The sequence below is a fragment of the Dama dama genome, chromosome 18 (genome assembly GCF_033118175.1).
Source record: "Dama dama isolate Ldn47 chromosome 18, ASM3311817v1, whole genome shotgun sequence".
NCBI classification, from domain to species: Eukaryota; Metazoa; Chordata; class Mammalia; order Artiodactyla; family Cervidae; genus Dama; species Dama dama.
The window spans coordinates 36,232,294-36,258,281 of NC_083698.1; the positions used below are offsets into that span (position 1 = coordinate 36,232,294).

At 37.1% G+C, this 25,988-nt stretch overlaps 1 protein-coding gene across 5 annotated transcripts in view; it reads left to right on the forward strand.

Annotated features, from left to right (window-relative positions):
• The window catches only part of CACNA2D1 (calcium voltage-gated channel auxiliary subunit alpha2delta 1), a 513,972-nt gene that overhangs the window by 92,101 nt on the left and 395,883 nt on the right, over positions 1 to 25,988 (forward strand). For all 5 annotated transcript variants that reach the window (XM_061165139.1, XM_061165136.1, XM_061165138.1 and 2 more), the window contains exon 2: positions 15,265 to 15,346. In XM_061165139.1, the coding sequence (XP_061021122.1) occupies positions 15,265 to 15,346 (82 nt within the window). The remainder of the gene's footprint in view (positions 1 to 15,264; positions 15,347 to 25,988) is intronic.

Consider the following 25,988-nt stretch of genomic DNA (forward strand, 5'->3'; position numbering starts at 1 on the left):
CCAGGCAAGAATACTGGAATTAGGTAGGCAGTCACTTCTGCAGGGGATCATCCCGACCCAGGGATTGAACTCAGGTCTCCCAAATTGCAGGCAGATTCTTCCAGGAAAGCCCTGGAAGATACAAACATCAGCACAGATGAGACTTTGAAGAGATTAACCATTGTATTTTAAAGTGTTTATATGTACAGAAATAATTTAAATTCAAGTAACCATCTTGTTCACTGTATGATAAAGGAAAATATGCCCGAGACTTTGATTTTTAAAATTTTTTGTTAATAATTGTGAATTATCTGATAATAAAGATTGATTTTAACTAGAAATATTTTTTTAGTTTGTATTTAAATTGGACTTCTAAGTATTCATACATAAATCATGCTTTACAGAGTTTTTTTTTTTTTTTTTTTTCTTTTCTTGGCTTTCATTCATTTTCAAATGTGTTTTGGCCTCACTGCACGGCTTACAGGATCTCGGTTCCTTGCTACAGGGGATCACACTGGGGCCATGGCAGTCGGCATTGCCAAACCCTAACCACTGCATCCCCAGGGAACTCCATACGATGTTTTTAAAACTTACTAAATGCATGACAAAGAAGCTTCAATTGGATTTCATTATATAAAGTGCAAACTTTTTCCTCTTTGATATTTTTTCTATTTAATTGCCTAGATTTTGACCCATCTTTCCACATATACTGCATCAAAGGTCATAATCTTACAATGTCGCTGATTAAACAATAGCAATTATGACATAATTTGGAAAATTAATTATTTGAATAGTGTTCAAAATTGTGACCAAGTTACTGAAAATGATTTCTTTTCCTGTATTCTTTGACATGTATATAAAATTTTCACCAATGGTTGACAGTCTTTATAAGGAGTTATTTGATAGTGCCAAAAGTTGTAATTCTTTCACTGTTCAATAAGCATAAATTCATTCTTAAATGCAGTTCACATCGTTAATTTCACTACGTTAATGGAAGAAAACCTATTTGATTAAAAAAAGTAGTTCAACTTTGTGTTTCTATTGAGCTCAGATCAGGAGGGGCAACTGGTTGTAATCTCTACTCAAGAAGCAATTTTCTACTTGGAATATTTGGTGCTCTCAGACCATCAGAGATGAGTGCCAAGGCAGTGAACATACTGCTCAGGCAAAGAGGGTCAAAGAGAACCACATGTCTGTGAGGACAAATAGGTTGAAAGCAATTAAATTGTAGTGTATTTTCTGAGCTGGGAAGATATGTACTATTTCACATTTGAAAAACAATTTTTCTAGAATCCTGTGCTTAAATATTCAGGAATAAAAATGTTATCAATGGGCTACTTTTAAAATGTTCCTTCTGATGGTCTTCAGAAAGAAAATTCTTGTTTTTCTAATTTGTGCATTAATAAATAAATTTGCATGAAAATCTTTTTGATTGATAAATTAACTTTGTCCTGAAATAGCTATCAGACAAATTACACTATGAGCTGTCTTTAAATGAGGATTCATACAAGTTGGTCTGGGCGCAGACTTTTGTGTTCTTGCATTTGTTTGCAGTCTGAACTTGCAGTATGAACACAGTGAAGGCCAGCTGGGAGAGTCTTATTTTCCATTCATAGTTGAAGGATGTAATGTTGCTTCTAGAATATTTTATATTTAAAAACACATCAGGGCTGACTCTACATCTGACCTACTGCTCCATGTCAAATCTTTGTGCGTGTTGTGTATAATGCGAGAGTCTGTGTATGTACCTAATGCTGAGGAGCCATGATATTATGTTAATGAAAGCAGCAAAATTCATGGTTTTGTAAATACAACAGCTAATGTTTGTTTATTTGATAATCTGGATCAAACTTAATTTGAGGAAAAATTGTTACATAAATAGTCACGCATTTCTTTTTAGGAAGATGTCTGGGTTTTCTGTTATAGTTTTCAAATTGTTATTTTCTAACTATAACTAATTCTTTTCTTACTGTGTAAAAATAAAACTTTGGTAATTGTTATTTCCTCTATTTATATCAATGAAATACACTTAGAACCTAGGCCTATGAAAGTCTGTAAAAGTGAAAACATAAGACTTTTGTAAGTTAGGGTGAGAGGAGATTTAGAGACTGCTATCTGGTGAGATAAGAGATGAGAACAAGCCATGTTTCAAATGACATCAATTAGCATTTATTAAGATAGTAGACTATTGGCTTCTAAGGGTAAATTGCTCAGCTCTGTCCCTTACTCATTCTGTGACCATGGACAAGTAATATAACCTTCTATGCTTCAGTTTCCTTATCTGTGAAGTGTGATTTGTAATAGTATCTGCCTCATAGAATTTTTGTGAGAATTAAAGAGTTTGTCCACATAATGTGTTTAGAACAGCTGTTGGCACATGGGTGTGTGATAGATGTTGTCTGTTGTCTACTGAGCATTTACTGTCTGTTCAGAAATGTGCTAGATATTCTCTGAATACAGAACTAGAAACTGTGGCCCAGCCACTCAGGGAAATCAAGCATTGTTGGGGAAAAATAATACTAATGTAGGACAGTATATCAGTGTGTGTGATGTATTGTAGGCCAGGCTATGTCTATTTTTAGGAACTTGGAAAGAAAGAAAATTTCTGAGGGCTTGAGGACTTGCCCAGAAGAAGGAACTGAAGTATCAACTTGAAAAATGATTTATTTTACAGGCACTGAAGAGACTTAAGAGAGGTCATTTGAGGCTAGTGGAAAATATGATTAAATAACATGACAAAACTGACATGTTTGTGAAACTCTTAAACTGGCCTCTCTTCAAATACTGATCTATGAAGGGAAGTAGATGGGCTGTTTAAGTCAGAATTCGAACATAATAAATATTTAAGGATTTTGCACTATTGGAAATATTGTGGATGTGCAGTAAATAATTCAGAGAAGAAAGGAAGTGAGGATAATTTGATTATGACATTAAATAATCTTTACATGCTTGAATTAAGCTAAAATAAAATTTGTGAACTATCTGCAATCCCTAAGAAAAAATATAGATAAACAATGAAAGAGAAGATCCTCAAGAAAGTGAACAGAGGTTTTGTAATGTGCAGCTAGAAATTCAGCTCATTTGGTTCATAGAAACACCAGCAGCAGATTGTGTGGCCATTTGGGACAGCTCCCTTGACACCAGGCTGGAGGGACAATGCCGCAGGTTGTAACTAAGGGTGATGTGGAAGCATAAAAAACAAAGCTCTCCAGGGAGCAAATCCCTTGTATGAGAACCCTCTTCCCTCTGGCTAATCCAGGGAATTACACTAACATCATCCCTGAAGTGTATTGCTTATTTGTTGTCTTGGAAGCTGGCAGCACATTGCTGCAGCTGAGGCAAAAATACTAACTAAATAAAGAAACAATGAAAATGCTGGGATAGAACAAAAATCAATCCAGGATGGTGGGAAAGGTAGATCTCATGAAGAATCTTTGGTCTTTGAGAATTATGAGTATATATGAGTATATATATTTGTAAAGCAGATTAAACACACACACACACACACACACACACACACACACACACACACACGACAGCGAAAAGCAAACAGAAATGAAGGCAGAGGAACACAACAGCTTAAGAGTCCGTTTTTACTGGTAAAACCTTTTTGCTTCTACTCTCAAGTACTTTAGTTTTCCACTCTGATTAGCATGATCACATCCTTCTCTGCGTTTCTTTCAGGATTGACTCTAGACAAAAATGAAATAGTAAGACATTTCACAAGTCTAAACAGCTTTCTAAAAACAGAGCAGCAGTGTTATTGAAAATGGTTTAAATAGAGGATAATTTCAGGAACTAAGGTTCCTATCATGACATGCATCTCACAAGCAATTTTATGTTTAATGTAGATACCACATGTTCCTTTCACACACACATACACACATAGTATTTCATAATACAGTTATCCATGTTATAAGAAATGCATATTTAATAAAATAGTATGTGTAGGCTATTTAAATCTTAGGCTTACTTGTGTTATTTTTTATCCAACTATGAGAACACTGTGGGTGGTTTATTATATAACAAAACTGGGATTTGGCATTGGTGGGATATTTATAGCAAGTGGAACAGTTTTGAAATATATGGTCTTATTACTTAAAATTTATGAATAAGCTATATATCAACACAATTGAAATAGTCAGTTTATTAGACCTTGTGATATTTTTATATTTTCCCAGGCCCACAGGGCAGAATTGTTTCTGATTTCCTTGGGTTAAAAATAAAATTATTTTTTAAAAATATTAGCGTAGGCTGAGAATTGCCTTAGAACAAGGACCCCAGAGGGCATGGGCTTCTCACTCTCCTGTTCCTCTTCTTCCTCTCAGTCTCATACTGTTCCAGCCCTCTTCTTTTTGCATTTATTTTCTGTGTATCTCCAATAACTGAAAAATATTTTTAAAGATTAATTTTTATTGGAGTAGAGTTGAATTACAATGTTGTAGTTTTTGCTATACAGCAAAGTGAATCAGCTATACATATACATGGATCCACTTCTTTAACGGTTCTTTTCCCATTTAGATCATACAGAGTATTGAGCAGAGTTCCTGGCTCTTCAGTAGGTTCTGTTGTAGAAGACAAACTTCTGGTCACCGAGGGGGAAGTGGGGGTGGGGAAGGGGGATAAAGTGGGAGCTTGAGATTGACATATACACACTAATATCTTCCTTTTCTGCTCTCCTCTCTATACTTACTGGTGGGATAATGCAAGATGGATGTAGGAAAAAGATGTCTGTTTGAATACTCTATTACGAATAGCAGGAAGTTCACACATTCTTTTTTAACTGAGGACTTACTATGTGAGTGTAGGAAGGAAGACAATCAGTCTCTGTAGGACCTGTTACAACATTTCTTAGCTATCAGTTTGGCTCTATTATTCCAACCAGTAAAAAGGCAAATTCTCTCTGTAGCATTTAAAACAATTAAACATATAACTATACAAACTTGACACTTTGTACTCAACTGCTACACTTTACAATAGATGGAGCAGGGTGTAATTTGTGCTGTTCTGAATTTAATGTTCCTCAAATGCATGCAAAATGAAATGAATTACCATCTCTCTCTTTTTTTTTAAATAAAGTTTTCTGAACTATGCAATACTCTTTTGAAAGCCATCTGACAGGCAAATATCATCTCAAAAGGAACAATATTGATTGCATGACTAGTATTTTTTTCTCAGATTTAACGAAAACTTGATTATATTATTTGCCTTCAGAATTTGGGCTGTTTGTATACAATACAGTGAAGTAGAGGATATAAAAGATTATCTCAACTATTCAATAAAATATTTGCCTCAATTTTTAGCAATCTCTCCAAATTACACTGGATCTGCAGACATCATAAAACAATTGGAAGCATATACTGGTATTTGATTTTGTAATGAGTTATTGTAGAGTTAGAGAAGGATTTCAAGACAATTTTTTTCTGATGAAATTTAATATCCAGTTGAAAGATTTAGAATTATAAGGTATATGCATGTTAGAGATTTAAAAAAAATTTATTTAAACTGTTGTCATATTTTAAAATTATACTTGTTGAAAAGTGGGTGCTATTTATAGAAACATGGATTCAGCAGATTATGTTTTTCTCATGTGAATTTTGGAGAGAAGAGGGAATTTAGTAAATAAATCACTTACTCTATATGCATTAAGTAAAGATAATTGTACATTTTAAAAAACATTACAGTTACATTTCATTTCAATAAATATATGTGTGCCTGCTATATGCAAGGCAGTATAATATTGACTGAGTGACAAATGAGAATAAGAGTATATCCATCTAATCATGAAAGTCTACAGAAAAAGAAGCACAAAGCAGATTTTTAGTTTGGGAGTTTGTGAAAGGTGATATTAAAGTATTTGTGAAATTTATTCACAATGAAGGTAGAGGCTTAATTTCAGGGAGAAGTTATAGAGTAAAAGCAGAATGTGAAAAAGGACAGTCTACACACATGGAAATGTGGGAGGTTGGTGGAAGTAAAATGGCTTAGAAAAGCAGAAGCTAGAAGGCTGGACAGTTAAATTTCAAAGAAACGTAAGCACTGTTTTTCTGACGACTGAGAGAGAATGTTAAATACTTAGGCAAGAATTTTGGCAGAAAACAAGATCTCTGCATTTAGCTATCAAAAGTGTGTTGGAAAAACACTGAGTTACAAAGGATTGATTGAAGAAGGGATATGATGATGAATTGATGGCAGGGACATGGATGACTGAGGATGTGGTTGGTCAACAAGTAGAAGAAACATGAGAAGATTAGTGCTATTGGGAGGAGAGATTTTGAGTTCAGTTTTATAGATTTTTGGAAAAGAATGGTGGAAAATCAAAAGGGTGTAATCTGGCAAATAGTTAAGACAGAACTGGAGCTCAAATTACATATGTAAAGGTGGTAATTGAAGTCATGAGATTTTAACTTTTTATAGTTGTAGAAGCTTGAAAAACACAGGGTTTCAAAAAGCACTGGAAAATTGGGAGACAGGGGTAGCAGAGAGATGGAAAGTAGTTGTGTTACATTCAATGGTTGACTATATACCCAGTCTCTGGAACTTCTCACCATTTTCCTCTATGAATATGCATTCTCACTCTCCTGATTGGATCATGCTCTAGTCCTATCCTTGTAACCTTGAAGCCTTTGTTACCACTTAACGCTTGAAGCCACGGTTACATTTCTAATAAGTAGAGTAAGTGTGTTCCTGACATCACAATTTGAAAAATCGCATGCATTCATGAAACACTATACCTATTAGTCAAGTTCTGTTGTATCTATATAACCAGATATACATTGATTCAACTTTTTTTTGAACTGCTCAGATATTGTAATATGTATTTATTTCTAAGAGAAAGATTTTCAAGCAAACTTAAGCTTTCTGAGAGAGCAATCTGTTTTATTTCAGTAATTTTAAGAATTTTTTCTTTTAGAAATTATATGTTGTTTCAAGTGACTTAAGGTGAGATATGTGTTCAGGCTACTTTCTTCATTTAGTCTTCCAACATATTATATTATGAGATTATTAGTCTAAAAATGTCCCAAATAATGAGAAATTTGAAATTTGGTAAATGTAGTATTTTCACATTTTCCCAGAAATTTTGTAATAGTATTTTTGGTTCCATAAGAAAAGTGTTTAAGAAAATAAGCATTGTATATGAATATAATACTGTAACATTTTAATGACTATTTTTTGGTGAGTGGTCTTTGTTACTTAGAATTAGTAGAGATCTTAAAATTTTCAGGTCCTTCAATTTACTTTTCCTAAATGCCTTTTTTTCTCCCATCTTGCCCTCTTTAGCTTAGTACTGGTAGAAAAATTCACAGTTAAGCTGATTAGTACTGCTAAAAACTGATGACCTCCAGTATAAGACTGGTCCTTACTCTCTAGCTATTGTTCTTTTTATTTTATTTTTTTTTCTTTCTTTTTTTAAAATTTATTTATTTTTTCATTTATTTTTATTAGTTGGAGGCTAATTACTTTACAGTATTGTAGTGGGTTTTGTCATACATTGACATGAATCAGCCATGGATTTACATGTGTTCCCCATCCCGATCCCCGCTCCCACCTCCCTCTCCACCCGATTCCTGTGGGTCTTCCCAGTGCACCAGGCCCGAGCACTTGTCTCATGCATCCAGCCTGGGCTATTGTTCTTTTTAAACCTGCAACTTTTAAACTACCCTACCTTAAAACCCCGTGCCTCTCTCTGAACAGAGGACTGTGTCTCTGTTTCTTTTATTAAAAAGAAAAAAATAGAACTTGTCTCCAGTTTTGTTTTTTTTTTTCTTTTTCCCTAGTTAGTACAGTTATTTCCATTTACTTAAAACCTTTTACATTTTCCCTTCAGTCTCCATGGAAGAAGTAACCCGCCTTCTAGCCATGGATTAAGTTTCTCCTGTGTTCTGCTTATCTCTTCACTCATCCGCCATCTCATCATATTTGGAATATAGGGGGTGAGCAAGAAAAAGCTGAATGAATTTGGAGTCTTTTGAAACCTTGCCCTCTCAGTAAGTTACATGTTCTCCCCTGAAATCTCTCTCTGATGTCTCCTTTTCTCCTTGTCTTCTCCTTTTGCTTGAAACCATGTCTTTGTCTCTCTGATTAAAAAACAAAAAGAAAGGGCTTTTGTGGCAATCTAGTGATTAAGACTGTGTCCCAATGCAGAGCACATTGGTTCGATCCTTGATCAGTGAACTGAGATCCCACGTGCAGTGTGGCATGTCTGAAAAGCTAACAAAAAGGACCACTGAACTCCTTGTTCTCCATTTATGCCTCGGTTCCACACTGTTCTCTCTCTCTCCTCTCATGTAAGAGTGATAAATTTCTCTCATCTTATTTGGTAACTCTCTTTGGAAAGTCTTGCATTCCCTAACTTTTTTGATACCATTGTTCTTGGATTCCCTTCTCTCTTGCCACCACTTAGATTGCTGTCTCCTCTTTTAGTGTTATTTACAGAGTTCTAGCTACCGTGTGTTTTCTTCCCCCCTCTAAACCTCTCCTGTGGGAATCATGCATTAGTTTACCTTTGTCCTTCGTGACAACCAGATCTTTCAATTCTACAGAAACTTCTGAGAGCTTCAAATCTATGTATATTCAGTTGCCTCTGAGTTTCTATACATCAATCTCAAAAATATCTCTACTTCAACCAGTAGCAACGAACTCATCAATATTCCTCTAACTTGTTCTTCCTCTTGTACTATCATTGTCTAGCTGAGAAATTACTCAACTGCATTCACTATTTAAATCAAGTAAGACTTGAAATCCTGTTGGTCATCCTTCAGCATTTTGTTGAGCTGGTTTCTTCTACTTTCTCTCTCTCTATTTTTGGACACTCCTATGGCATGGCTTGGCTTGGCATGTAGGATCTTAGTTCCCTGACCAGGGATTGAGCCTGTGCCCCCTGCAGTGGAAGTGCCGTGTCCCTAACTACCAGACCAGGAAAGTCCCTACTTGGTCTTCATTTTGTTTCCTTCACTACTCTCGCTAATACTGAGCTGTTTTTAATACTCATTTCTTGTGTTTTGTCTTGACCTCCCCTCGTCGCTTTTTGTTTTCTCTTTAAGCTACCATCCACTCGGCTGTCACAGGAATTATTTAATAATGTCATTATATACTTAGTTGATCTTGTTACTTGCTAACTTCACATTTTCCATCATCTCTCCATTATTTTGAGGATAGAGTTTAAATGCTTTAGAATGTAACTAGAGACCCTGGGTCTGGCAACTATTTGCTTGAATTTCCTCCCCGTACCATTCCTGCCTCCTTTCCATAATTTGTTGAGCCAGCCTTGGACTCTGGCTCTACAGGCTGCTTGTGGTTGCTGACTAGGCCATGTTTTACATTCCCTCTGCCTTTGTTGTTACTTCCTTCCCATCTCGATTTTGTGAAATTCCACTTGTATTTCATAGTTTAAGTAGCTAGTGCAGAAAGCCTCCTCTATCCACCCTCCCACACAACTGTCTGAGAAACTTTAAGGGAATCTCATATTGTACTGATGGGATTGAGTATATGCTACCCCAAAATACGGTTACATGGCCTATTGAGTATTTTAGGCCGAAGGTGTTTGGAAAGTGGTGTGCTTGGGAAGGACCTCCTGACCTTCCTTTCTGGTGATCACTGTCTTCCCTGTACACGGAGGAAAAGGGCATCCTTATCTTTTAAGATGTGGGGCAGAAACAGAGATGTGTTGTTTTCCCCAGTTTACTATATTTAGCTGATATTCTTTGTCCCAGCATATCTTTTTTTTTTTATTAAATTAATTTTTTGGCCACACTGCTATGTAGAATCTTAGTTTCCCTCTTGGCATATCATTGAACCTGGGCCCTAGGCAGTGAAAGTGCAGAATCCTTATTAGACTGCCAGGGAAATCCCCATCATGTCTTTCTGCTTTTCATCAAATCTATCATAAAGATATTGTACTTAACCATTTTTTGATTAGGCTTAACTATTTTTTTGAGGGGATCTACATTTCCTTACAAAGGCTCTCGTGTCATATAAAACTGAAATTAGATAAATTTGCATGCATTTCACTTATTAATCTGTCTTTTGTTACAAGGTTCTCAGTCAAGAATTTAGAAAGGTAGAAGAAAAAGATACTTTTTCCTCCCCTACATCACTTTATTCTTTTTCTCTTCTGCCTCTTTCTTGTCAGACTCAGTTTAAAGCTCAACCAGATAGTAAGACGTGTGTCTTTCATTTCTACCCCTTCAGGTTTTAGTATCTTTTCCAACAGTGCTGTGTTATATGGGCGGACAGAGAAGAAACAACACATTCTTCCTCATGGAGTGCTGTGTTAGTTTCTTATCATCTTAAAAGGCTGTGTCCTCTGTAGCTTTCTCTGTAGAGACATTTAATAGTGCTTAGTGATTATACACGGAGAAGGCAATGGCACCCCACTCCAGTACTCTTGCCTGGAAAATCCCATGGACGGAGGAGCCTGGTGGGCTGCAGTCCATGGGGTCACTAAGAGTCAGACATGACTGAGCGACTTCACTTTCACTTTTCACTTTCATGCATTGGAGAAGGCAATGGCAACCCACTCCAGTGTTCTTGCCTGGAGAATCCCAGGGACGGGGGAGCCTGGTGGGCTGCCGTCTATGGGGTCGCACAGAGTCGGACACGACTGAAGCGACTTAGCAGCAGCAGCAGTGATTACACAAGGCTTCCCTGGTAGCTCAGTTGGTAAAGAATCTCCCTGCAGTGCAGGAGACCGCGGTTTGATTTCTGGGTCGGGAAGATCCACTGGAGTTAGTCTACCCACTCCAGTATTCTTGGGCTTCCCTTTTGGCTCAGCTGGTAAAGAATCCACCTGAAATGCGGGAGACCTGGTGATTATACATATGTGCTTGACAATTTACCTAGAAAGAGAAAGACTGACAGAGAATTTGCCTATGTGAATATGTTCCCTTGTGATCAATGAAATCTTCGCTTATATCTTAGCCATTCTTATTTTCTAATTCCAGGTTTGAAAAGCAAAGTGCCTATACATTTTAGAAAAGTCAGGTAACACCTTATGTCTATAAAAAATAATCTTTGCTCCTATAAAATGTTCTTGACAGCTTGTCAGTGGGACGGAGAAGACCGGACGGGCCCTGAATTACTTTTCAGCCAAAACAGGTTCACCCCAGTGAACCCTGGCAGTGACAGTAGACTAGGTGTCAGGACAGAAAGCACATTTTGGGTCAGTTCAGCATAAATCAGAATTCTAGAGTCAAGTTTTTCACATATATAGTCTTTGTCTCTCAGTTTCCCAGCTGAAGACTTGTATAACAATTCTTACTTTTTTTTTTCTTTTTTTGCTGGGAACACTATTTGTCAAAGTTGGGAATTATGTTTGAGAAGAGGTGATTCATTTTCTCTGGGTTTTAGGACTTGTTCAATAATTGCTTGGAGAAATGAAATAGTTTCTCTCAATTTAGAAGATGATATCTATGTTTTTTTCTCCTACCCATCCCCTACTGTAATTTTTTGTTCTTGATGTAAAAGTGGATTACATTTATACTTACTTAATAGAGTAGTGAGAATTATTAGCATTTATAATATTTTCAAATATATATACCAGCTTGTAAGTAGTGCAAAGTATATTGTTATTCTAATAATGTGGTGTGCATCATTTATTTTAATGGTACTATAAATTTTTCTTAATCTTACACCCTTTTTCCATTTCTTTCTTTCTTTTTCTTATTTCTTTTATTTCTTATTTCTTTAAAATCATACTCATATAGCATAATTCAATAAATATTCTTTCTTGCTTTCATTTGTGTGAAAAGTACCCCTTGTTTTTATGTGTTTCATTTACCCTATTTTGTTTCACATGTAAATCAAACCTCTGTGTTTTCCTCTAAGGCATTCCATCCTTTTCATGATTGATTTTTAATTTTTTTGGTTCCTCTTTAGTTAATCAGCTCATTATCCTTTTATATGTTCTCCTGTATATACCTAATTTAAATCCCTTTCCCATGTAGAAGCTAGACTCCTATATTTAAGTTTTAATATGTTCCATTCAAAATTAGCTGCAAAAAGTTGATGACCTTGTAGTTCTGTCGAAATTTTTGTCTAAGAAGACATGCATGTTAAGTTAAATTCCTGTGATTTCCACTTGTGAAATACAAAGTTTATTTTCAAAACAACAATTTTCTACTCCATTTTAGGAGGAGTGGAAACTAGGGCAGTGAAACCGGTGAACATGGCTGGGCTTTGAAATAATGAGAACCAGTTCCCTTGATAGAGGTGGTATAGCTACCTACCATTTTAGATTCAGATTGTTGGTCAGTCAGAGCAAGACAGTGGTTCAGTGTTACTCTTCATCGCTTTATTTCCTAAGTGAAAATGTGCATAAGTGCCTTTTAGATACTAATCATGAATAATGTGATTTTCCTCAGGGGAAATTTTTCTGAAATGTTTGAGAGCCACTCACAAACTTCTGGAGAATAGGAACAGGGACCAGGATTATTGTTATTCCACAGAGTCAATCCACTGATGAGCTCATTCTCTAGCATTTTAAAGAATCCGTATGTTTAGAGTTTCCTGGTGGAATCAGCAGAGATGATATCTGCTCTTAGACATTTTCAGAGCCACGCGCCGCCTTGTCATTCCATTGAGAAGGCCAGTAGTCAGGAGGGGGCGGGCTCAGTTTGGTGTGAATGCTGACTGGACAGAGTCAGTGCTATTGTGGGCAGACCAGCTTCAGTCCTTGAATTAGTTTACTGATAGAAGAGTTACCTTTAAAAAAAAATGTTTTTTTTTTTAATTGAAATATAGTTGATTTACAGTGTTGTGTTAATTTCTGGTGTATAACAAAGTGACTCAGTTATACATATGTGTGTGTGTGTGTGTGTATAAAAATATATGAAAAGTGAAAGTTGCTCAGTCGTGTCCAACTCTTTGCGACCCCATGGACTACACAGTCCATGGAATACTCCAGGATATAAGAATACTAGAGTGGGTAGCTATTCCCTTCTCCAGGGGATCTTCCCAACTCAGGGACTGAACCTTGGTCTCCCACATTGCAGGCAGATTCTTTACCAGCTAAGCCACCAGGGAAGCATATAGATACACACACACACACACATATATACATATCTATTTATATATATTTATATATATACACACACATATATATGTATATTCTTTTTCATATTCTTTCATTTTGATTTATCACAGGATGTTGAATATAGTTCCTTGTGCTTTACAGTAGGACCTTGTTGCTTATCTGTTCTATATGTACTAGTTTACATCTGCCAATCCCAAACATTCAATACTTCCCTCTTCCACCCCCCTTTCTCCTTTGCAACCACAAGTCTGTTCTCTATGTCTGTGAGTCTGTTTCTATTTCATAAATAAATTCGTTTGAGATTTTATTTTCACTCTAAGATGAACATATCTAAGAGTTACATTTTAAATGTATGAATTATTTGCTATTGCAGTATAATGAAACTACATCACACTGTCAAAAGAAAAAGGAAAGAAAACACTGTCAATCAAAAAAAAAAAAAAATGGAGGGAATACATTTAGTGCCAGTGAAATCCAAAGAATAGAAGAGATAAGCAACATATAGCTACACATGCCATATATGTAGAGAGAGAAAAATTAAAATTAAAATACTGATAAATCTTTATTTCCTATTGTTTTTATTAGTGTTTTATTTCTATTTGAATGAATAGAAAAGAATACACACTTTTTGCAACTTGAGGATGAATAAGTAAAATATATGAAGGGATTGCAAATTAATTTATTAGAATGGGGAAAATTGTGTGGTATTTGATAATCTCTAATAGTGGGAAAAATAGGACCATCAGTTTAGAATTTTTCTAAGATCTCTAGACATCCATACCTCCAATTTTAAGATCTCTGTTACGTTAATCTAAAGTATGTACAGGGACATATAGTATGTTGAGGGACAATCCCTCAAACAACATGGATTTAAACTTTCTGGGTCTACTTATAGTAGATTGGTTTTCAGTAAATGCAAAGTACTATATGATCCATCATTAGCTGAATCTGTGGATGTCAACCCATGGACATGGAGGGATGACTATAAGACATTTGTAGATTTTCAACTGCTGGAGGCTTGGTACTTTTAACCCCCAACATTGTTCAAGGCTCAACTGTACATGGAAAGGATTTGAACTGGATCCTTCAGCCATAATTTTAATGCTCAAAACCATTTCTTTAGAACTTAAGTCTTGACCCAGTAATTCCAAATCTGAGTCTAGCTAAGGACTAAGCTTTTAAGCTTTATGTACTAAGGTATTTATTGCAGTGAAATTTTTAGTGGTTAAAGCTGATGATATTCTAGCTATATATTTATTTACTTTTTCTAAAAAGGAGTATGGTCAAGTATATTAAGTGATTTAGAGATAATGGAATATTAGGTGGCCATTAAAATGCAGTATTTATAAAATACTTGTAATGACGTAGAAGACTATTAAGTGACTGATATCAAAGACATGAATTTTACATAATATGTGCTCAACTATACAAAATGCTTTTAAAAGACTAGGAGGGGAGTGCATCAAAATGTTGAGTGGCTATCCTTGGGCATTGGAATTATAAGAAATTTAAAAATATTTATTATTTTCTTGAATTTTTCAAATACTCGTTTATCACACCCTTAGTATTATATTAAGACTTGGGCTTCCCAGGTAGCTCAGCTGGTAAAGAATCCACCTGCAGTGGAGGAGACCCCACTTCAGTTCCTGGGTCAGGAAGATCCGCTGGAGAAGGGATAGGCTCCCCACTCCAGTATTCTTGAGCTTCCCTGGTGGCTTAGATAGTAAAGACTCTCCTGCAATGCGGGAGACCTGGGTTTGATCCCTGGGTTGGGAAGATCCCCTGGAGAACGGAACGGCTACCCACTCCAGTATTCTTTCCTGGAGAATTTCGTGGCCAGAGGAGCCTGGCAGGCTACAGTCCATGGGGTTGCAAGAGTCAGACATTGACTGACTTTCACTTCACTTTAAGAAGACTTGTAAGCCAAAAGATAAAGTTTAGTTTAGAATATTCCATTTATTAACTTATTTTTAATGGAATTTTCATAAAAGTTAAGCATATATTTATAATTTTTCTCTGAGTTGTTGATATTTTAGCATCCTAAGAGGTTGGTCTTTACAGGTTCATTGGTCTTATAACTTAAAAGTGGGCTGGGCTGGGGAGGTGTAGGCAAAATAGGAGCTAGGAGGGAGGAGAAATATTTAAAGGTAATTTAAGAATTATCTGTGGATAATCTGTACATATCAGATGTCAGTCTATGACCTTACTTAGCCAGAGATTTGATAGAACATTCTTTCCTCTGATTTCTGCAGTATCAAGTCATGGGTGGATAAGATGCAAGAAGACCTTGTCACCCTGGCAAAAACAGCAAGTGGAGTCAATCAGCTTGTCGATGTGAGTAAAGTTCCTTCAAACTTACAAATCATTTCTTTAATTTGAATGCAATTTTTCTAAGAAATTTTATTTCTATGTTTTAAATAGTACATATTTTTTCATGGGAATATGATAGTGAAAGTCTGAGAGAATGTATTGCTAGTTATTACCATCCCTAATAATTAGCGAGGTGTTTATATACAACCCTCGCTTACATGAGTTCACATGATATACATTCATTCCTGCAATTCAAATCAGGATGTCCTGTTTCCTCCATCCTTCAGAGCATATTGGAATCTCACATGTAGTGGTTACTTTAAGGCTTGTGATGGATTCTTTTGAATATCCTCAGTGGGAACATATCTTCATTCTTCCAGGATAGATTTTGTTTTCAAAAGTGGTTTCCAGTGTTTACAGCCATGCCTGAAGACATGAGTGAATCACTGAGATGGGTAATACAGACTTGTGTGCAAGAGAAGGAGACACTTTTATAAAAGTTTTTCTTATGATTATGAAATGGCAATGAATGTCACTCTGAAATGATTTTTGAAAATGATAGCAACATATAAATACTTGTGTGGCATCTTAAATAGATCATATTCCTTGGGTAAGAGCATATGCATATGAGCTTCTGTAAGATTTATTAAAAATTAAATGTCATTTCTTTGGAGTCTCACTGCTTCCATTTTAATGTAAGTAATCTAACAATTTGAAAGTATCTCATCTGTGTTCCTAGTGATGCAGTGAGGTCTTTTGTCTTCCAAAAAAGTGGTGGGATCAGTGATGTGAAATGGTGTAAAAGTGGTTTCGTGTATGATATATGAGTATTTTTTTAATAGTGAATATTCCTTTCTGGGGGAAACTAGAATGAATGGTTGGTTACCTTGTGAATTACTAGGAATTCATAAGGAAAACATGCTAAGCATATACTTCAATATATTATCCCAAAATCTCTTTATAAAACAGTTGTAGTTTTCAAACTGAATATGTTGAGTAAACTTCAATATCTGTGAGATGACATAGGAATATGCTTTGAAATGAACAGTGTTCTTTGTTAGTAACAATTATCACACTTAATTCCAATGAATACTTATTGAACACATACTATGTCCCAGGCACTGTGCAGGGTACCAAGGGTTTATGGAGACACAGTTCCTCTCCTCAGAGAACTGACAACCTAGTAATCAAAACTCTCCATTTTAGAAGGTGCAAAGATGCCTGAAAGCTATTGTAAGCTGATGTTTGGGAACTGCAGCGATTCTCTGTGGGAGAATAAATTGAAATATGAAAGTGTGGAGGGTAATAAGTAAGCCTCTATGAAAGTCATGGTGTTAGTGGAATAAGAAAAAATAAATGAGAATTGACAGCTTCTGGTTAAAAATTGCATGACAAACTGAAAAAAATAAGCTGCCCTTGGGAGCTCTCCTTCCTCCTGCAGTGTTTCTCCAGCCTCCAAAACCACCTTCTTGGCTGACCTCTTTTTTACTTATGGTGTTAATATGTGGGCCCTCTCTCACCAAATCTGCAGTTTTCAATGAATCCTTAAGGGAAAAAATAAGTGTCATCTCATTTCCATTATGCTTTATGAGGTGTGGGTTACTAAGAGTATGAATACCGATGAATGAGGAAATGGCCTTGTCTGAGTTAGGATAACGAAAGAATTGACAGGATGGAAGAAAATCCTTACAATGTTGCTTTTGTAAGACATGTACCTTATTACAGTCACAGGAAAAATACAGATAAAAGAATCATATGTATGTAACAGGGAGGGAAGGAGCAAACTTTATTATTGGAATTTAAGTATTAGGGACAAGAAGATAAATGAATGAGTCTATATGCCTCTTCCCTTTCATCCAGAGAGAAGGTACACGACGGGGACAAAAGAGTGGCATTTCTTTTTGGCCACAGGAACTCAAAGCACAGACTAGCTGAAGGACACCAAGAGAGTGAGCTTTGTGCTGAGACTGGGGGTGTTAGATGCATGCTGAGGACAAAAGTTGAGTAAACAGAGGAATTCAGCAGGTTTCTGGGTTGAAAGTCAATATTTTTAAATGATGGATCTTCCAAAATTATCAAATTTAGTTTTTACTGACTTCACAGGACACATCTTGCTTTTTATCTTCAGGATCAACCACAAGGAGTGAACATAGCTAAACAGGATATTTTTGCAATTTTATAAAGATTACTTTATGGCATCATGAAATATTAGCTCAGAGAAGATTGATAAATAGTATTGAATAAATGCAGTACTTTAACTTTTAAAAGTTAGACATTTTGCCAGGCGCCTGCCTGCAATGCCTGCATGCATGCTAAGTAGCTTCAGTCATGTTTAACTCTTTGTGAGCCCATGGGCTGTACCCTGCTAGGCTCCTCTGTCCATTGGATTCTCCAGGCCAGAATAATGGAGTGGGTTGCCATGCCCTCGCCCAGGGCATCTTCCCAACCCAGGGATTGAACCTTAAATCTCGTGCATTGGCAGGCAGGTTCTTTACCACTAGTGCCACCTGGGAACCCCTGATACCTACCTAACTTCTGTTAAAGATCACAGTGAATAGGCTTACATAAAACTGTCATCCCTGATGCTTTCAACTTCTAAGATACCTTTTATTGGATTTTTCCATTTCTAATAATGTATTGGAAGAATACATATGTCCTTCAATTGCATATGAGTATCCACAGAAGTAGATTAAATAACTGAGGAAAAAAATTAGGATAAAGAGATAAATGTATTATACTTTTTCTTAATATAATATTAGAACCTTTTAAATACAACTGAAAGGCTACATTTTTTTCTTTCTAAATTAGTTCAAATACTGTCTGAAGCACTTTTACTAATTTTATTATTTTATTAGTCTTTAGGACAACCTCATGAAATGAATATCTCATCCTTAATATGCAGGAAGAAACTGTTTGCAAGGTTAAAGTCTTTTCCTAGGTTATACAGCTACTAAATGGAATGTAATTCCAACAATGAAGAGAGTCTTGTTACACTTTAGAATATACGTTAATATTTTACATTTTTTTATTGCCACATGTATGTTGAGAAAGTGAGCAGATCCCCAGTTAGCTACAAGGTTAATATGTCTTCTTATTCCACTGCTCTTTTTATAAAAATTATAAAGGAGAAGTCAAAGCTTTGCCACCAAATATCCACTTGTGGACATTTACATTTGAGATTCTTTAAAAAAGAAAAATGTAGAAGGAAATTCTAAGACCCAAACTTACATGTATAATTTTAAAAACTTCCATTATTGAGGTGTGCATGGAAGTGGCTTTGTCTGTATATCCTTTGAAAGAATTGCTAAGAATGGTACAGAAAGTTTTTCTTGTCTTCATGTTCATTCAACTGAAGGAAATACAGTTAGTTATGTTTTTATATAATGTTATAACATATTCTTTAAAGTATCATTTTAAGACTGTTATACTTTGTGGTTCTTTCAGTTGATAGCTTTGTGATCTACCCAAGATGTTTAACCTCATGGAATTGTTGAGATAGTTGACATAATCCATATAAAATATTCATTGACCTGTAATCAGAACTCAACAAATATCATTCATTTGTTTTATTAATTAAGGATATAATATGTATTGTATTGGTTGGAGGTACAGATGAAACTAAGGTAGCAAAGAGGTAAGTTAACCATATATTTTCCTCTCATATAACAGTCTGGAGGTGAGCAGTGTGGGGTCAACAGAGTGGCTCTGCCATCCGCAGTATACGGCTTCCTTCCTGGGTCCAAGGTGACCCTTCTAGTTGCCCTTATTTCCCAGCCTTCCTGCAAAGGGAGAGAGACTAGGAAAGCAGGTACATAGTCATATTTGCTTCCATTCCAGTGGTCAGAACTTACTGTCAGGGCCATATCTTACTGAAAAGAAGTCAGAAAAATGAAATCTTTAGCTGAGTGGTCATATACCTCCTCTATAACAGTGGAAGACAAAAACAAAGAGTGGAGGATAACTAGTAGTCTTTCACTGACAATGTATCATTATTTGAAGAACTATATCTAAAAATGTACTAAATACCTGCAAATACAAAATGGAATATATATGTATTTTTAAACATAATTAAGAATAAAATTGTTGTAGATGAAAGAAAAATAAAGACTCCCAGATTATAAAACAGATGGTATTTTTTTTCTATAAGATCATTTTATGTAAAATATAATACAGTCTCAAATTTTATCCTGCATAGAACATTACATGGGAACTTTATGCATTTACAAAATTATTTATTACTGACTATACATTTATGAAGAAAGATTTAACATACTATTCTGTCCTCATTTTTTAAAAATTTATTTTAATTGGAGACTAATTACTTTACAATATTGTGGTGGTTTTCATCATACATTCACATGAATCAGCCATGGGTGTACATGTGATCCCTATCCTGAACCTCTCTCCCACCTCCCTCCCCACCCCATCCCTCAGGGTCATCCCAGAGCACCAGCCCTGAGCACCCTGTCTCATGCATTGAACCTGGACTGGTGATCTGTTTCACATATGATAATATACATGTTTCAGTGCAGTTCTCTCAAGTCATCCCACCCTCGCCTTCTCCCACAGAATCCAAAAGTCTGTTCTTTACATCCGTGTCTCTTTTGCTGCCTCGCATATAGGGTCATCGTTACCATCTTTCTAAATTCCGTATATATGCATTAATATACTGTATTGGTGTTTTTCTTTCTGACTTACTTCACTCTGTATAATAGACTCCAGTTTCATCCACCTCATTAGAACTGATTCAAATGCATTTTTTTTTAATAGCTGAGTAATATTCCATTGAGTATATGTACCACAGCTTCCTTAATCATTTATCTGGCAATGGACATCTAGGTTGCCTCCAAGTCCTGGCTATTGTAAACAGTGCTGTGATGAACATTGGGGTACACATGTCTCTTTCAGTTCTGGTTTCCTTGGTGTGTATGCCCAGCAGTGGGATTGCTGGGTTGTATGACAGTTGTGTTTCCAGTTTTTCAAGGAATTTCCACACTGTTTTCTATAGTGGCTGTACTAGTTTGCATTCCCACCAACAGTGTAAGAGGGTTCCAAAGTAAAGACTGGTGGAGTCTTTAGGGTTTTCTATGTAGAGGATCATGTCATCTGCAAACAGTAAGTACTACTTCTTTTCCAATCTGAATTCCTTTTATTTATTTTTCTTTACTTATTGCTGTGGCTTAAACTTCCAAAACTAGGTTGAATAGTAGTGGTGAGAGCAGGCACCCTTGTCTTGTTCTTGACTTTAGGGGAAGTGCTTTCAATTTTTCACCATTGAGGATAATGTTTGCTGTGGGTTTGTCATATATGGCTTTTATTATGCTAGATGTGTTCTTTCTATGCCTGCTTTCTGGAGGATTTTTATCATAAATGAATGTTGTATTTTGTCAAAGGCTTTCTCTGCATCTATTGAGATAATCATATGGTTTTTATCTTTCAATTTGTTAATGTGGTGTATCACATTGATTGATTTGTGAATATTGAAGAATCCTTGCATCCCTGGGATAAAGCCCACTTGGTTATGATGTATGATCTTTTTAACATGTTGTTGGTTTCTGTTTCCTAGAATTTTGTTAAGGATTTTTGCATCTATGTTCATCAGTGATATTGGCCTGTTTTCTATTTTTTGTGGCATCTTTGTCTGGGTTTAGTATTAGGGTGATGGTGGCCTCATAAAATAAGTTTGGAAGTTTACCTTCCTCTGCAATTTTTGGAAGAGTTTGAGTAGAACAGGTGTTAGCCCTTCTCTAAATTTTTGGTAGAATGCAGCTGTGAAGCCATCTGGTCCTGGGCTTTTGTTTGTTGGAAGATTTCTGATTACACTTTCAATTTCTGTGCTTGTTAAGGGTCTGTTAAGATTTTCTGTTTCTTCCTGGTTCAGTTTGGAAAGTTATACTTTTCTAAGAATTTGTCCATTTCTTCCAAGTTGTCCATTTTATTGGCATATAGTTGCTGATAATAGTCTCTTATGATCCTTTGTATTTCTGTGTTGTCTGTTGTGATTTCTCCACTTAAATTTCTAATTTTGTTGATTTGATTCTTCCTTTTTTTCTTGATGAGTCTGGCTAATGGTTTATCTATTTTATTTGTCTTCTCAAAGAACCAGCTTTTAGCTTTGTTGATTTTGGCTATGGTTTGCTTTGTTTCTTTTGCATTTATTTCTGCCATAATTTTTATGATTTCTTTCCTTCTAACCCTGGGGTGCTTTATTTCTTCTTTTTCTAGTTGCGTTAGGTGTAGAGTTAGGTTATTTATTTGATTTTTCTCCTGTTTCTTGATGTAAGCTTGTATTGCTATGAACCTTGCCCTTAGCACTGCTTTTACTGAATCCCATAGGTTTTGTGGTTTTGTGTTTTCATTTTCATTCGTTTCTATGCATATTTTGGCTTCTTTTTAGATTTCTTCTGTGATTTGTTGGTTATTCAGAAGCATGTTGTTTAGCCTCCATATGTTTGTATTTTTAATAGTTTTTTTCCTGTAGTTGAAATCTAATCTTACTGCACTGTGATCAGAAAAGATGCTTGAGATGATTTCAATTTTTTTGAATTTTACCAAGGCTAGATTTATGGCCCAGGATGTGATCTATTCTGGAGAATGTTCTGTGTGCACTTGAGAAAAAGGTGAAATTCATTGTTTTAGGGTGAAATGTCCTACAGATATCAATTAGGTCTAATTGGCCCATTGTATCATTTAAAGTTTGTGTTTCCTTGCTAATTTTCGTTTGGTTGATCTATCCATAGGTGTGAGTCAGGTATTAAAGTCTCCCACTATTACTGTGTTACTGTTAACGTCCCCTTTCATTCTTGTTAAAAGCATTTGCCTTACGTATTGTGGTGCTCCTATGTTGGGTGCATATACATTTATAATTGTTATATCTTCTTCTTGGATTGATCCTTTGATCATTATGTAGTGTCCTTCTTTGTCGCTTTTCACGACCTTTGTTTCAAAGTCTATTTTATCTGATATGCGTATTGCTACTCCTGCTTTCTTTTTGTCTCCAGTTGTGTGAAATATCTTTCTCCAGCCCTTCACTTTCAGTCTGTATGTGTCCCTAGGTTTGAGGTGGGTCTGTTGTAAACAGCATATATAGGGGTCTTGTTTTTGTATCCATTCAGCCAGTCTCTGTCTTTTGGTTAGGGCATTCAGTCCATTTACACTTAAAGTAATTATTGGTAAGTATGATCCCATTGCCATTTACTTTGTTGTTTTGGGTTCGAGTTTATAAACCTTTCCTGTGTTTCCTGTCAGGAGAAGATCCTTTAGCATTTGTTGGAGATATGGTTTGGTGGTGCTGAATTCTCAGCTTTTGCTTGTGTGTACAGCTTTTGATTTCTCCTTCATATCTGAATGAGATCCTTGCTGCATACAGTAATCTGGGTTGTAGGTTTTTCTCTTTCATCACATTAAGTATGTCCTGCCATTCCTTTCTGGCTTGAAGAGTTTGTATTGAAAGATAACTGTTATCCCATGTTTCGCCTTGGGTTTATCCTATTTGGGACTCTCTGGGTTTCTTGGACTTGGGTGGCTATTTCCTTCCCCATTTTAGGGAAGTTTTCAACTATTATCTCCGCAAGTATTTTCTCATGGCCTTTCTTTTTGTCTTCTTCTGGGATTACTATGATTCGAATGTTGGGGCATTTCACATTGTCCCAGAGGTTTCTGAGGTTGTCCTCATTTCTTTTAATTCTGTTTTCTTTTTTCCTCTCTGCTTCATTTATTTCCGCCATTCTATCTTCTGCCTCACTTATCCTATCTTCTGCCTATGTCTAGGAGTTTCTCTGGAGCTGTTGAGGGCAGTGTGGGGTCAGTTCAGTTTCAGATAGTGCCTTGTTCCACCTTATGCTTCTCAAGGTCTATGGGTCCTTTCCCATGTAGCCAGTGCTAACTGCAGGGTTTTCATCTGTTGCATCTGTCACGTCCAAAGTGGTTCCCTCTTCTTTGTTTATTTTGGCTTCCTCTGTTTGCAGGTCTCTTCAGTGTCTAACTTCCGCCCTGACACAAGGGGGCGAAGGTGGTCACTTATTTAGGCTCACTTGTTCAGTTGCGCTGCGGGGAGGGCGGGACACTGCGAACATATATCACTGGGATGTGTGGGGAGCGCTCGCAGTGTCTGGGCCACACTGGGTTTGCCCCTGCTCACAGCGTCTGTGCTTTCCCGGTCTACACTGCTCAGGCTCCAGGTTTCTCTGCAGGGGATCTGTGTAAAGCAGCCCTGGGTTGTGTGCACTTCCCAGGCCCAAGCCACTGAGGTTCAGGTTCTCGGGTACTCCACCGAGGCGCAGACTCTGTCGGGCGTGCCTTTTGTGCCCTTCCCAGGTCCGAGCGGCTCAGGTGACCAGTGTCTCGGCGAGTGCACTCTCCCCGGGTGGGGCGGTGCGTCTCATCCCCTCCCCGGCCTGGCTGCCCTGGTTCCCGGGTGCGCAGCGGGGGCAACGTCTCAGGTGTGCCGTGTGTCTTCTCTGGGGAGCTGTTCTCTGGCTGGGACCCTCCTGGTGGATGTCAACCATCCAGGATCCCAGGAAGACTTGGTTAGCAACTGGGAGCCTGTTTGCAGTTTGGTAGAGGGGCCGAGTCTGCCCCTCCCTGCCTCCGGCAGGGCACGGGCTGGTCCGCAGCTGGCTAGCTCTCCTCTGGTATTTGCTCGGTCCTTTGTTCTGTGAGCAGCCCGGCAGTGCCTTAGGTTAGAGTTTTTTTGTGGGAAAGTTCTCTCTCTCCTGTTTTTTTTTTTCTCTCTGGCTATCCCATAGTTTGGATTGCTATTTCACGTTAGTGCCCTCAGATTGTCCTCAACATTCAGGCCCAGTCCTTACCCTTAAGCAATGCAGCCCGCGCCTCCCTGTTCAGCCCCCGCTTGCAGGTGGCAGATGCGAGTGTCTTGGCTACTTCTCCACTGGGAGTTGTGGTTAGGTGTGTAATCTCTGGGTTTTATTCATTTATTTTTCCCTCCCGGTTATGTTGCCCTCAGATTCCAAAACTCCGCACCGACCCTCTGGTGAGAGGGTTTCCTAGTGTTTGGAAACGTCTCCTCTTTTACAACTCCCTCCCTGGGACGGGTCTCCGTCCCTAACCCTTCTGTCTCTCTTTTTTTATCTTTTATATTGTATGCTACCTCCTTTCACAGACAGTGGGCTGCCTTTCTGGGTGCCTGGTGTCCTCTGCCAGCGTTCAGAAGTTGTTTTGTGGTGTTTGCTCAGTGTTCAAATGATCTTTCGATAAATTTGTGGGGGAGAAAGTGGCCTCCCCATCCTATTCCTCTGCCACCTTCCAGATGTGTATTTTTAAACACTTTGAATGATAGAATTTTTGAATACATTGTGATACTTTTATTTATTTTCTACTGGATAAATTTGACATTATGTAAACTTAAGGTATTCATTATGTTACTTTGGCTCCTTTATATTTTTTAGTATGCTTGCCATTGTAATATTTTTCATATTATGTACTTAGAGGACACTGTTATCATTTGTGGTCAGTAAACCATACATTAAATCTGTATCATTATTTCAGTACTTGTTACAAGTTCGTACTCTTAGAGACTACTAATCTTATCCCATTGCCCCCTATCCCCGGTAATCCCTAGTTTACACTCTGTTGTTGGTTCTTGTCATGTTTGATTTTTCGTAGATTCCACCTGTAAGTGACAGTGTGCAGTATTTGTCTTTCTCCGGCTTGTATCACTTAACATGATGTGCTCAGGGTCCATCCATGTTGTTGAAAATGGCAGAATATCTTCCTTTTACATGGCTTGAAATACAATATTTTATTGTATTATACCACATCTTTTGTGTTCATTCATCCATTGATAGGCATTTGGGTTGTTCTTATTTCTTGGCTGTGGCGAATAGTGCTGCAGTAAACATGAAGTTACATATGTCTCACCAACTATTGTTTTCTTTACTTTGGATTTATCCCCAGAAGTAGAATTGCTGGACCACATAGTAGATCTATTTTTAACTTTTTGAGACACTTCCATCCATATTGTTTTCCATACTATTTGAACTAATATACTACCCCACGGGTATGAAGATTACCTTTTCACCAATACATGTGAGGAGTTCAGTTCAGTTCAGTCGATCAGTTGTGCCCGACTCTTTGTAATTGCAAGGACTGGAGCACGCCAGGCCTCCTTGTCCATCACCAACTCCCAGAGTTTACTCAAACTCATGTCCACTGAGTCAGTGATGCCATCCAACCCTCTGTCATCCCCTTCTCCTCCCGCCTTCAACCTTTCACAGCATCAGGGTCTTTTCCAATGAGTTAGCTCTTCACATCAGGTGGCCAAAGTATTGGAGTTTCAGCTTCAGCATCAGTCCTTCCAGTGAATATTTAGGACTGATTTCCTCTAGGATGGACTGGTTGGATCTCCTTGCAGTCCATGGGACTCTCAAGATTGTCTTCTCCAACACCATAGTTCAAAAGCCTCAATTCCTCCGTGCTCAGCTTTCTTTATAGTCCTACTCTCACATCCATACATGACTACTGGAGAAACCATAGTTTTGACTAGACAGACCTTTGTTGGCAAAGTAATGTCTTTGCTTTTTAATATGCTGTCTAGATTGGTCATAACTTTCCTTCCAAGGAATAAGTGTCTTTTAATAACATGGCTGCAATCACCATCTGCAGTGATTCTGAAGCCCAGCAAAAATAAAGTTTGTCATTGTTTCCA